This window comes from Charadrius vociferus, unplaced genomic scaffold (genome assembly GCF_000708025.1).
Source record: "Charadrius vociferus isolate BGI_N301 unplaced genomic scaffold, ASM70802v2 scaffold163, whole genome shotgun sequence".
NCBI classification, from domain to species: domain Eukaryota; kingdom Metazoa; phylum Chordata; class Aves; order Charadriiformes; family Charadriidae; genus Charadrius; species Charadrius vociferus.
This window is the reverse complement of record NW_009648332.1, coordinates 11,950,505-11,963,634: the sequence shown is the minus strand read 5'-3', so window position 1 is coordinate 11,963,634 and position 13,130 is coordinate 11,950,505. Positions and strand designations below refer to the sequence as shown.

The 13,130-nt window shown below is 39.1% G+C and overlaps 1 protein-coding gene across 1 annotated transcript in view; it reads left to right on the top strand.

Annotated features, from left to right (window-relative positions):
* TTLL7 (tubulin tyrosine ligase-like family, member 7) overlaps positions 1-13,130 on the top strand; it is a 56,684-nt gene that overhangs the window by 22,039 nt on the left and 21,515 nt on the right. The window contains exons 9-13 of the mRNA XM_009884703.1: positions 4,655-4,749; positions 5,393-5,540; positions 5,624-5,697; positions 8,681-8,816; positions 9,633-9,719. Coding sequence (XP_009883005.1) covers positions 4,655-4,749; positions 5,393-5,540; positions 5,624-5,697; positions 8,681-8,816; positions 9,633-9,719 — 540 coding nt within the window. The remainder of the gene's footprint in view (positions 1-4,654; positions 4,750-5,392; positions 5,541-5,623; positions 5,698-8,680; positions 8,817-9,632; positions 9,720-13,130) is intronic.

Genomic DNA, 13,130 nt, shown 5'->3' with positions numbered 1-13,130 from the left:
CCAGACCCCTCACCAGCTTTGTAGCCTTTCTCTGGACACACTCCAACACCTCAGTGTCCTCCTTGTAATGAGGGGCCCAAAACTGAACACAGTACTCGAGGTGGGGCCTCACCAGTGCCGAGTACAGGGGGATGATCGCTTCCCTAGTCCTGCTCACCACACTATTCCTGATATAGACTGGGATGCCGCTGGCCTTCTTGGCCACCTGGGCACGCTGCCGGCTTGTATTCCGCCAGCCGTCCACCACCACCCCCAGTTCCTTCTCTGCCGGGCCGCTTTCCAGCCACTCCGTACCAAGCAGGTAGCGCTGCATGGGGCTGTTGAGACCCATGTGCAGGACCCGGCACTTGCCGTTGTTGAACCTCATACCATTGGCCTTGGCCCATCGGTCCAGCCTGTCCAGATCCCTCTGTAGAGCCATCCTACCCTCAAGCAGATCAACATGCCCGCCTAGCTTAGTGTCATCTGCAAACTTACTGAGGGTGCATTTGGTCCCCTCATCCAGATCATTGATAACGATATTAAAGAGAACTGGCCCCAGCACAGAGCCGTGGGGGACACCACTTGTGACCGGACACCAACTGGATTTAACTCCATTAAACACCACTCTCTGGGAACGGCCATACAGCCAGTTTTTTACCCAGCGAAGAGTACACATGAGCAGCCAGTTTCTCCAGGAGAATGCTGTGGGAAACAGCGTCAAAAGCTTTGCTAAAATCCAAGTAGATAACATGCACAGCTTTTCCCTCATCCACTAAGCGGGTTACCTTGTCGTAGAAGGAGATCAGGTTTGTCAGGCATGACCTGCCTTTCGTAAACCAGTGCTGACTGGGCTTGATCACCCTGTTCTCCTGCATGTGCCATGTAATGGCACTGAGGATGATCTGTTCCATGACCTTTCCAGGCACCGAGGTCAGACTGACCGGCCTGTAGTTCCTCTGTCTGGCCCTTCTTGTGGGTGGGTGTCACATTTGCCAACCTCCAGTCAGCTGGGACCTCCCTGGTTAGCCAGGACTGCTCATAAATGATGCAAAGTGGCCTGGTGAGCACTTCTGCCAGCTCCTTCAGTACCCTCGGGTGGATCCCATCCAGCCCCATAGATCTGTGTACCTCCAGGTGCTGAAGCAGGTCCCTCACCAAGGGTAATCTACCCTTGGATTACAGGGGCTTCATTCTGCTCCCCATCTCTGTCTTCTAGCTCAGGGGTCTGGGTACTCAGGGAACAATTGGTTCTACTGCTGAAGACTGAGGGAAAGACAGCATTAAGTACCTCAGCCTTTTCCTCATCCTTGGTCACTATGTTACTGGCCCCGTCTACTAGAGGACAGAGATTATCCTTAGTCCTCTTTTTATTGCTAATATATTTATAGAAACTTTTTTTTGTTGTGCTGACAACAGAAGGCAGGTTTAGTTCTAGCTGGTCTTTGGCCCTCCTAACCTACATAGCCTCACTACCTCTTCATAGTCCTCATCGAGTGGCCTGCCCTTCCTTCCAAAGGCCATAAATCCTCTTTTTCTCCCTAAGTTGCAACCCTCGCTCCCTGTTCAACCAGGCTGGTCTTTTTCCCCAACGGCTTGTCTTTCAGCACACGGGGACAGCCTGCTTCTGTGCCTTTAAGACTTCTTTCTTGAAAAACATCCAGGCTTCCTGGACTCCTTTGCCCTTCAGGACTGCCTCTGGAAGTCCAAGGTAGCAGTTGTGCTGACCCCTCTCCTTGCTTCTCCCAGAATCAAAAACTTTATCATTTCATGATCACTGTTCCCAAGACAGCCTACTACTGTCACATCCCCCACAAGCCCTTTCCTGTTGACAAACAGCAGGTCCAGCAGGGCACCTTCCCTAGTCGGCTCCCTCACCAGCTGCGTCAGGGAGTTATCTCCAGTACACTCCAGGAGCCTTCTAGACTGTTCCCTCCCTGCTGTATCGTATTCCCAGCAGATATCCGGCAAATTGAAGTCCCCCATGAGGACAAGAGCTCGCAATCTTGAGACTTCTCCCAGCCGTTTGTAGAATATTTCATCTGCCTCCTCATCCTGGTTGGGCAGTATATAACAGACTCCTACTACGATACCTGCCTTGTTGGCCCTCCCCCTGATTCTTACCCATAACCCTATTGTCACCATAATTTAGTTCAAGACATTCATAACACTCCCTGACATACAAGGCCACCCCCTTGACTCTCCTTGCTTGCCTATCCTTCCTGAAGAGCCTATAGCCATCCATTGGCACTCAAGTTGTGCGAGTCATCCCACCACGTTTCTGTGATGGCGACCACATCATAATTATCCTGCTGTACAATGGCTTCCAGCTCCTCCTGTTTGTTGCCCCTGCTACTTGCATTAGGGTACAAGCACTTCAGCTGGGCTATTGGTCCCTTCTCCTTTTTACTGGAGGAAGCCGTAATTCTGCCACCCCCAGACTTATTCCTAAGGAGCCCAGTTACGCCCCCTTTCTTTTCCAAATCTAGTGCCAGCATGCCGCTTTCAGGCTTTTTGCTAGCAAGCTCGGATCTATCCCCATCCCCCTTTGAATCTAGTTTAAAGCTCTGTCAATGTGCCCCACCAACTCCTGCCCTAAAACCCTTTTCCCCCTGCGAGACAGGCTTTTGCTGTCTGTTGCCAGCAGGCCTGGTCTCTTGAAAAGCAGCCCATGATCAAAGAACCCGAAGTCCTGCCGATGACACCAGTCTCTGGTCCAGGCATTGATCAGCTGGCGTTGCCGGTTTATCTTCTCATCAATCTTAGCAACTGGTGGGATAGAAGTGAACACTACTTGTGCTACTAATGCTCCATATTGGATCTTCATGGATATGTTTTTAAACGTACGTAAATCCTTCCTGGATTAGGCAATATGATATCTCAAAATTGGAGTATTTCCAATTTATTTCAGTTATCAGCTGTATTTAATCAATGCAGCTTTAGTTAAAGTGTTTTGTTTAAATTTCATGTTGAAAATGAGATGCAATGTGTCTGTGGTCTTGTCAACTGCTAGTATTTAATAAAATGTTGGAGAACTTTAACCCTTATGTTTGTTTCTCTGAATATTTACATGTTTACTTAGCTGCAAGTGGAACTTTCACCTTTTTTTTTTTACAAATAAGAATGTCAATAAATGTTTGTACTATCAGAGTACATAAAAAAATTTAGCCTTTGTGATGACAAAATTTAGCCTTTGAGACAAACAGGTCAGTCTAAGGAGGTTGGTCAATGAAATATTTGGATGAAAGTCTTCCAAAAAAGAATATGCATACACTTTTTCACTATTTCTGCTGAATTTTCATTGTTTTTCTTTCCACGTCAGATCTTATAACTCACTTTGCCAGCCTGTCTGCAAAAGCAGCAAACAAGCTGATTCTCAAAGCCAAAGGGTACCCTTTGGCAGTAAGCATAAGTGATGAGGCAGCTGGGACTCGGCAATGGGACAGTTGGTGGCTCACCAGCCAGACTAGTTCTGTCCCATAACTGGTCTAAGATACTTGAATCTGAAGTGTTATAACACAATTTTAATGAACCACTTTTGCCCTCTGCTTTGAACATAGTAACTGTATCCCACTTCTTATTTGCACGGGATACAAGGTATTAGTTATCACTTCTGAGCTCTTTAGTATCTGTCTCTTCTGTAACCAGCACTGCTCATTCACTATCAAGGTGAGATTCCAGCCTCTCATTAGAACACATTGCTCATGTATTAAGTTTTTATACCATCCTGGAAGGTGTTCCAAGAAATGTTGACGCAGCCACTTCATGATCCCTCCTCAAAGCTTTCCAAAAGCTGTTCTTCTGCAGGGACTCCCAAGCTTAGCAGTGGTTGTATGGTGGTTGCTTGAGACTCCTGGCTGTTAAATGTGTGATTTAGTTTCAGTGATTCCCAGTTGGATTTCACTTGTTCCTCTATATTTATGGTAACATTTTTAATCTCTTATCTTATACTTAGCTTATAAGTTACCAAAACTGTTAATTATTTTTTGTTTTCAACTATGTACTGATTTAACAACATAGATCTCCAGGTGTTGCTGTAAAGTGTATCTGAATATTTATTTAAATATACTTGAAAAGACCTTGAATTAGACCCTGCTTCTGTCCTTGTATAGTTGTTACTTTTTAGAGGAGTATTCAAAGTTGCTTTCAGACTAGGAACTAGAAAAATGTTTAACTTCTCCTGTGCTGGACTACTGTAGCATGGCACATAGTTTGTTATAAGGTGTTTAACATCACTCCACATGGTAAATTTTCTGGTTGCAGCAACCAAGAATAGATTAGACTGGATTCACAGTGCTTGTCCTTGAATGGTGTTCATTGTAAGTGTCTGGATTACTTGGTGGCTGAAAGGTACATCTGGCTCCCAGTATCTGTTATACTCAGTGCTCTATTTTTAAAAAGTACAAATGGAAATGAGCTTCTCAACATCCCTGGAGGTGTTCAAGGCCAGGCTGGATGGGGCTTTGAGCAACCTGGTCTAGTGGAAGGTGTCCCTGCCCATGGCAGGGGGGTTGGAACTAGATGATCTTTAAGGTTCCTTACAACCTAAACCATTCTGTGATTCTCTTAATTTCTGCCGTATTTGAAAAAACATTTTCTACAAAGCCTGTTACAATAGATGCGTTCCCAGTGAAGCTGAACATTCCTGAGTATTCTGTGTCTCTCTTTTTTTCAGATTAATCGTGCCCCAAGCTTTGGAACTGATCAAAAAATAGACTATGATGTAAAAAAAGGCGTTCTGTTAAATGCATTAAAGCTTCTAAACATACGGTAAACTTGTCCTCTTTTCTTCAGTCTGGATGTCTTTCTGTCGCGTTGGTTTTATTTTTTTTTTAATTTGAACTGGACTAGGAGAAAATTAAGACCTTTTTTTCCACCTTCATGTTTTCAAAATACAAATGTTTCCCTTGCTGTCAGTTTTGCTACTAAAATTAACCCAAATTTAATTTTTCTTCTTGCTCATGTGCTTGGAAAAAATGAGCGGTAATAGTAATTTTCATACTTTTTTTTAAATGATTTTTCAAACAGGTCTCAAAGTGGGGATATGAGTGCAGTCACGGGCATGTGCCACACAGGAAATTTGCTTTGCTGAAAATTTCATACATAGTTGAAAGCCATACCCCTCTACAGGAAAACTTTGTAGATAGGGGATAGGTTGGAAAAAATCTACACTTCAGGAAAATAGATACAACCATGTTTGTACATTAAATTATAGTACAGAGTCATTACAATACACCTTAAAGTGTGAAAATATTGTAGCCATAGAAGTTCATATATTTAAAAAATTCTTAATGAATATTTCGATTCTAATTTTATATCATGAACCGCCCATGACTGACTGGAAAATATAGATGATATACCTGCACTGTCAGCTGCATTGGACTGACATATGTTAATATCACCTGTGTTTCAGGACAAGTGATAAAAGGAGGAATTTAGCTCAACAGAAGGCTGAGGCTCAAAAAAGACTCTACGGTCAAGGTTCAATGAAAAAACTGTTGCCAGGTTCCTCAGACTGGGAGAAGAAGCGCCACACACTGGAACGGAGAAAAGAAGAACTGGTAGGAAGGAAAAAATGTGCTATTTCTTGCCTATGGCTTATGCTCTCTCTTTGTTTTAATTCTCTTATTTTCTTCATTTGTAGAAGGAAAGACTTGCACAAGTACGTAAACAGATTTCCAAAGAGGAGCATGAAAATAGACACATGGGGAACTACAGGTAACTATTTTTGACTATATTAGTAGGAAGCATTCAATGCATTCTTTAGGAATAATGGAAACAAGTATTTGAGGTAGACGATAATTTTCAGCCAAAGATGTGTAGGCATTTATCGAAAATATATACATGTACACCAAGTAATAATTTTTTTTTTGGATAGTTCTTTTTTTGATTCCCAATTTTTGCGTGCACTTAGGAATTTATATGACATCATTCACACCTAGTGTTTGTGCAAGACATTTGCTTGAAAGATATGATTGTTCACATTCCATGTACCAAGAACCACAACTGTCATTTAGGACCTGTTCTATAATCACATGTAATGACTCTTATCTTGGGGTGGAGGTAGGGGGGTGCAATATAGGGATGTGAGTATTCCCCTATGAAAAAAAATAAAATCTGAGTATTCAGCTATAAAAAATAAAATCTGAATGTTATCTAAGAAGTTTGCCAAAAGTTCAGAAACTTTATTGGTACTTCCATCATTTTTGATAGAATGGCATTTGAAATACTGTATTCATATTTGTGCACTTTGTTTTTGGATCTTAGTAGCCTTAAATGTAAGTATCTTCAGATTCCTTGGTAATCCATACATGTATGTATTCTTTAACTTGTTGGTTATAATAGGTATTGGCCAGAAAATAAGAATTTTGGTTTATGATGTTATTATTATTTCTTGATATTTGTTTAAAGAGAAGTGAAAGCAAGGCCTATGAATATTTGGTGAAAGGGAGCAGAGTATGGCTAGGAAGAGATGATGGGAGTATTTGCCCACTCTTTATAACATTCATTGAGGATGTGGGAGGTCCGAATTCACATCTTTTATTCTGAATTAGTCAGAATGCCTTTACTGCTTTTTTTTTTTTGTTGAGCAGATATTCTATAGTTCCCAGTAAAGTTCTCATTTAAACAGATAGATGTTTCTGTGAAATTTTCATTTTTGATGAATTAACATTTTGCTTATAAAAGCCTTTCTTTTTAACATTCCCAGTTTTAATTGCATCCTTTCTTGATATATGTGGCGCTGAACTAGTAAATAAAAAAAACCCCCTACAATGAAACAGTTATTTTCATACTAGTTAGACTATAAGAAAGAGAAACATCATGATTCTTTAATACATTTTGCTTTTTTGATACCTTTAGAGTCTAACTTTTTAACTGATCACATTTCCGGTTGCTTATATGGTTTTTGATTGAAAACGAGCCAAATGTTCTCTTTATTTAGCTTTTTGGTTAATGTAAATCAATAAGAATACAAACATTTTTTTTTCCCCTCAGGAAAAAGTGAAGTGTAATTTCATGAGGAATGTGCACATATAAAAGGGCAGAACAGCTTTGTGTCTTGTCTTATTACCATCTGTTTGCAAAAAGGCTGAAGAATCAGCAGGGCCTAAGAAGTAAAGGAATCTTGGCTAGAGATGCAGAGAAATTTTATCTGAGCCATTATGCAGTATTTTCTCCTTGTGATCTTCTCCTGAAGAGTAGGACTAACTTCTGTCAGGCATTGCCATAGAATCATGGAAATTTTGGGTGCTAGTATTGCTGCATGGATTAGTATTGCTTTCTGAATAAAGATCTGGAGAAAACTCAATCAATCTCAGCAGGCTTTGGTTTAATCTGTGGATGTCAGTTCAGCAGTTGGCTTAGTCAAGAGTCTGCAAGCACAACTAGTCCACTGATTCCAGTAGGAGTCCTGGGGCGGTCAAAGTAGGAGCCATGCTTTCAAGCATTTGTGAATTCATGAAGAACTGAAAAGGATATATATGACTTTGAAATGGTCTTTAGCTGCAGTGTATTTCTAAGTATATTAGAATGAATATCCTTTCTTCAAAGTTCTATGGCACTTTTTCAGCAGTAGAATCATCACCATTAAAAAGTGCTGACTTTTAGTGACTGCACCTAGATTAGAGCTCCTACAGGTATTTTATACAAACTTCTTCATACAAACTTCTTGTATTTTATACAAACATCTTCAGTTTGCTGTAGAACTGCGCTGAGTCTAATGGGATCATAACCATCATTTTTTTGTTGCGACAAAATTGTCATGAAAGATACCTTTTCAAGGAGGGAAAGACTGAAAAGGAAGGAAAAAGGACCTTGTAAAAAAGTTCACAAAAGATCCATAAAACATTAAAGTCACATAATGCCAGTCGATATACAAATGGTACCTATGCTTTGCACAGTCCAGGCAGAATTAACTTATGGATTACTCCTTAAAATACATTAGAAATTAGTATTCTACCTTCATAATTTCCAGCTGTGTTTTAGGCATTCATGACAAATGGATTGGAGTGGTTTTCTTCAAAGCCCATTGTTGCTTGATGAGCATGAATAAATCACCAAGTCCTGCTTCTCATATTGTCATAATCTCCTTACCTGTGGTTTTAGACAATAATGGCATAGCTGGTCTAATGCAAAATCAGATTCACCCCATACATCCATGTACCAGATTATTTTTTTTTCTTATAGTAGCTATTTCTTCCTGTTCATTATTTTGGAGGATTTAGCTTTCAAGTGCAGTACGTATTCAATCTTTAATTTACATCATGCCCATTAATTCAAAGCAATTGTTCAGATTTTCACTGGTTTGTGTCCTTTTATTGCTAATACAAATTATTTTGTGGCTCTGAATTTTACATGCAATATTTTGTTAATATTTCATGAATCATTCACACCTGCGTGTATCATTCACACCCACTGAAATTTCAGAGTACTGCAAAACTGAGTTTTGGTATATCTCTGGAATGACCTGCATGGTATTTCTTTTGACTGGCTAATTGCTGGTTTAAACATGAATGTGTTCACTGATTAAAATTAGATTTAGAGAGCAATGTTCAGAGTATATGTTTTATGATATGATATATAATTATTACAGATGTTATGCATTATAGAGGAGACTGTGAATGAGCTGCAATACTTTTGTTCCTAGAGTGTAAGTAGCTCAGCTTCTATCTTAAACTCAATTTTTTTCCTCCTTTTTTAGGCGAATTTACCCTCCTGATGATAAGACATTACTTGAAAAGTATGAGAGCTTGTTAGCCACTGCTTTTCAGACTTTACTTGCTGGGAGAGCAGCTTCACTTCAGCGGGAAATGAATAACCCTTTAAAAAGAATGAAGGTACGGAAGCACAAGAATTATTGGCTTTAGGAGTTATATATCTTGGAATTCATGATCTTGTGGATTATTTTCATGATAATCATGTGTGACGGCTAATAAATAGCATTTGGTAATGATTCCATCATTTTATTATTATTCTTTGTGCAGCTTGTGGGCCAGATCCTTGAATCTGGATGAACTGCAGTGGACCCAGGGTGGAGACAGGCTAGATGGCTTTAAGCTACTTTACCATTTCCCTGATCCTCAGCCTTACCCCTGGCCAAACCAGAGGTTGGCAGAAACTGCTTTTGAGCTGGTAATTGCCTCCTTCTTCCTCCAGTAATGTCCCCAGCCTATTCATCCACTTGTATGGACTGGAATGAGAGATACCATAAAACCAGCTCCACTAGTTTAGGGCATCCAAAAACTCTGCCTGATTGCCTACTTATATAGTCGGAGACAGTAGGGAAATGGCTATATTTAAAATAATGAACTAACGAGATTTAATTTGAGATCTGAGAAATAATTTCCTGTCTTTGTAGTTGGCATCATCCAGCAGTTTTACAGGAGTCTTTGTTCAACCCTTTCTTCAGACTTTTGTCTTTAATAAAGGTTAAGACTTGATTTTAACTTTCAATTTCATGTTGATTGCAAGCGAAGATGCACGCATCAGAAGAAATACTTCTATATCCTCCTCCCTCCTGTGGAGGGATTCATAGTCTTATTTCAGGAATTAGTAATCAAAGTAATTTCAAATTCCTACCACTTGTTACTTGAAATTTGAAAGGATAGGATATGTCTGCTTTGAATTTATTGTAATGAAATTCCCGTTTCTAGGAGGAGGACATTTTGGATCTTCTGGAGCAGTGTGAAATAGATGATGAAAAACTAATGGGAAAATGCACCAGGCAACGAGGACCTAAGGTATTTGACTTTTAGATATCAATTTTTTATTTCAATTTGTAAAGAGGTAGTCTGAGAATTTTAAGTCGGAAATTTAGTTAGCTGATCCTGGTGGAAGTCTTCTTCCTCAGACTGCCATTAGCCTTTTTTTTTTTTTTTTAAGTATGAAGAGAAGCGTAACTACCATTTGTCAGACTAAATCCCATTAAAATTTTAACTGGATATGAGATCCTTCTTTTCCTCTCTAAGCTATTTTGAGGAAATGTCATGCATGGCGACAACTGTTGCACAAGAGATTGCTTGATTTTAGTGTGTGAAATGATTCTTATGTCCATAGCTTATCTCAAAAGAATGCTTTCATCTTTAATTGATTAGTGCCACTAAGGAATTTTGAGATCATGGGATAAAAGGCACTATGGAAACTCAAAGGTTTAATTATCATTATGATGTATCTGTAGCTTGCTTTCTTGCTAAAATGGTTGTACAGTGTATCTTGGAGCCTGTTTCATATCCAAAATCTGCTTTTAAAGTGAATGTATATTATTTTTAGTTTAATGCCTTCTGGTTGTGTGCATAGTTCATGCAAGTCTTTATCTTAAATGCAGTGCATATCTCTGTAAGCCAGTAAAGATAAATAGTTTGGGCTTCCCTAAAATAGGTATGTTTCTTATATCCTGCAAACATTTTAGGTCAAGTCTGCTTAGAAGAGCCTACGTTTATGTTCCTGAGCTCTGACGGATTTGTTTATGGATGCATGTAAATTTTTTTACAGCATTTTATGTTTCTGATGACATGGTGTACAAATATGGGAATTTCTGTACAAAATGAATGCTGACAATTTTCCTGAGCTTGCAGGGGTACTTTATGTATGTGCAAGAATCCAAAGAGCTACATCTTATTACAGGCGTGCGTACTGGAAAGAGGATCTGCATATCCAATCTGGTATTAAGACAGATTTGCAGGAACTTCATTACAAATATGGGGATTTTGTGAGCTAGTGCTTTAACCGTGGTGGATTCATTTAAAGAAGAGAAAAAAAAATTGCAGTCCACCCTGGCAACACACTTGACTCACATTCTTCAGGGATTCTTTTCCTTAAGGTTTTGTTTTCAGTTCTTTAACATAGGGTTACTTAAATCAAGTTCCACATCTTGTTCACATTTTTCCTTTTTTCAGAAGCGTGTCTTTTCCCAGCAGCCCTCAGAGAACATCTATCTGTTGACTGTATGCACACAAACTTGATCTATACTGTTTCTACATTGGTTGCATATAAGCTGGAGGGCATAAATATTTAATAGGGTACTGAGCCCAAATTGAGAAACCTCTTTTAATTAGTTTTAAGATGAAATTTGATCAATTTGTGAGTGAGACTATATGACATGGTCTTCTTTTATAGCAGGCATATGGATTCCGTAGCTGCTCTATTGTTTGTCCTTACAGGATAAAGAAAAAAATTGCATATGACCAAAATTCCCACTCTTTTTTTTTTCCATAAAATTGATTAATTCAAAAGGGAAGACAATGAAACTAGCTTATCCAAGGAGACTGTTTTTTTTCCTTGCAGTGTACACACTTCATGCTGTACAGGATCTCTATTCCTGCATCTTTTTTAGGGTCCTGATATACTCAATCATTTAAACCCTGCCTACAGTGAAGCCATATGACTGGAGACTTCCCTGGTTGCATAATATCCTATGCACTCCCTTTGAAATACAGATGCCCATTGTGGATGGTCCTTGTATCTTGTACCGAAAGAGCATCACCTCTTTCCTGTAAGGGGTAAGGTGCACATGGCTAATAATATGCATTTGATTGGCCACCTCTTTGTAAAGGGTCTGCTATGAGATATGTAGTATCTAAATATATATCTGTATTGAAATCTGGTGAGTGAGGTATGCAGTAGAACTTACTATTGCCTGCCAATCTATCAGGTAAGAGAATAATCCAGCTGTAAAACTCATCTTCTTGTAATCATAAAATTCTCCAAATAAAGATCCATGAGCGTATCAAAAAAGTAACATATACAAGATCTGATAGACAATACAAACTTGAAGGAACAGTACTTTTCATGTTGTGTTACTCAATATGAAATGTTCTTTCAGAAGGTCATAAAGTCCTGTCCTCCCTTAAAAGTCAGTGGCTGCCTGCTGGCAAAAGCTACTGTTAGGAAGTCAGATGCTCTGCCTTGAGCGCACTCTCTTCCTTGGAAAATGAAACAGTCAGGACTCAGAAAACTCAATACAGAACAGCTGGGATAGTGAGGAGAGAAAAGTGTTTTCCTCCTCTATGCATAGAAACATATATATACATACATATATGTATCTGAGGGGTAAAGGGGTGTATGTGTATAAATAAGCTTTGCATGTAACAGCTGTTCCACATTTGCTAGGAATTTCAGTCTTATTTTTATTTGAAGGTGATTAGAAACTCAGACTAGAAAACAAGTCTAGAATTTCCAAGAATGAAGACATTTTTGCCTGCAATTACTGAATTCTACTTAGACTGAGAAATACATTCTGGAAATGTCTGGTTTGTTTGTAGCCTCTAGAGGGCACCTTATCCTTACACATTGTAAGGTTTACTCTTGATTATTACATTGCACCTGTTCATGCAGCAAAAAGAACTGAGGAAATAAAATAACAGGTATTTTAGAGGAAATGAGCAATTACTTTTATTTTTATTCTTCTGATATAAAATCAGATGAGTTTAATTAAAGAAAAATCAGGTTAGCATAAGGGGAAAATCAAGGTGATTAGAACTGCTAAGCAACCTCTTATTTTAAGAGGTCAGTTTAAACCGAGATCTAGCTATTATTTGTGAGTATTGTTTTTTGTAATTTCTTTGACCTTTCTTTTCATTCTTCTTTGTTAATTGATGTGAAGTCTTGATCAGGATGTTCTTATTGTTTAGCGTAGAATGTGTGAGGAACATGCATATCATATGTGGGGATGAGATGCCCCTGTGAGTTTTGATTGAAAATGTTTATTATACCTTGTGTAACTCATCAGGAATGTCTGATCAATACAACTCCATCACACACATCATTTCATGATTAGGACCACTATTTTTGAAAAGGAATAAGTGTTGAGGCACCTTAATTTGTCCTTTTGGCAGGTAGATAGATATCAAAATATTCTTTGTGTAATCTGAACAATTGCCAGGTCTCTCCCCAATGGAATATACTTCTTCAACTCTTCCTTATCTGGTCCAACATCTTGGGCTTGCATAAACATACGGTTGATTTTAAGCTAGTGGCAGAATCTTTTTTCTTCCTTGGCTGGAATAGAAGTTTAGGTAGAATATGTTTACTTACACTGCAAGTGTATCTTGCAGGAACAGTATCTTTGGGGCTTGGTTGTATTGCCCTTCCAATAAATTTTGGTGTGTTACATTATGCTAAGATCATAGGGCACTTTAAATTAATTCTGAGAG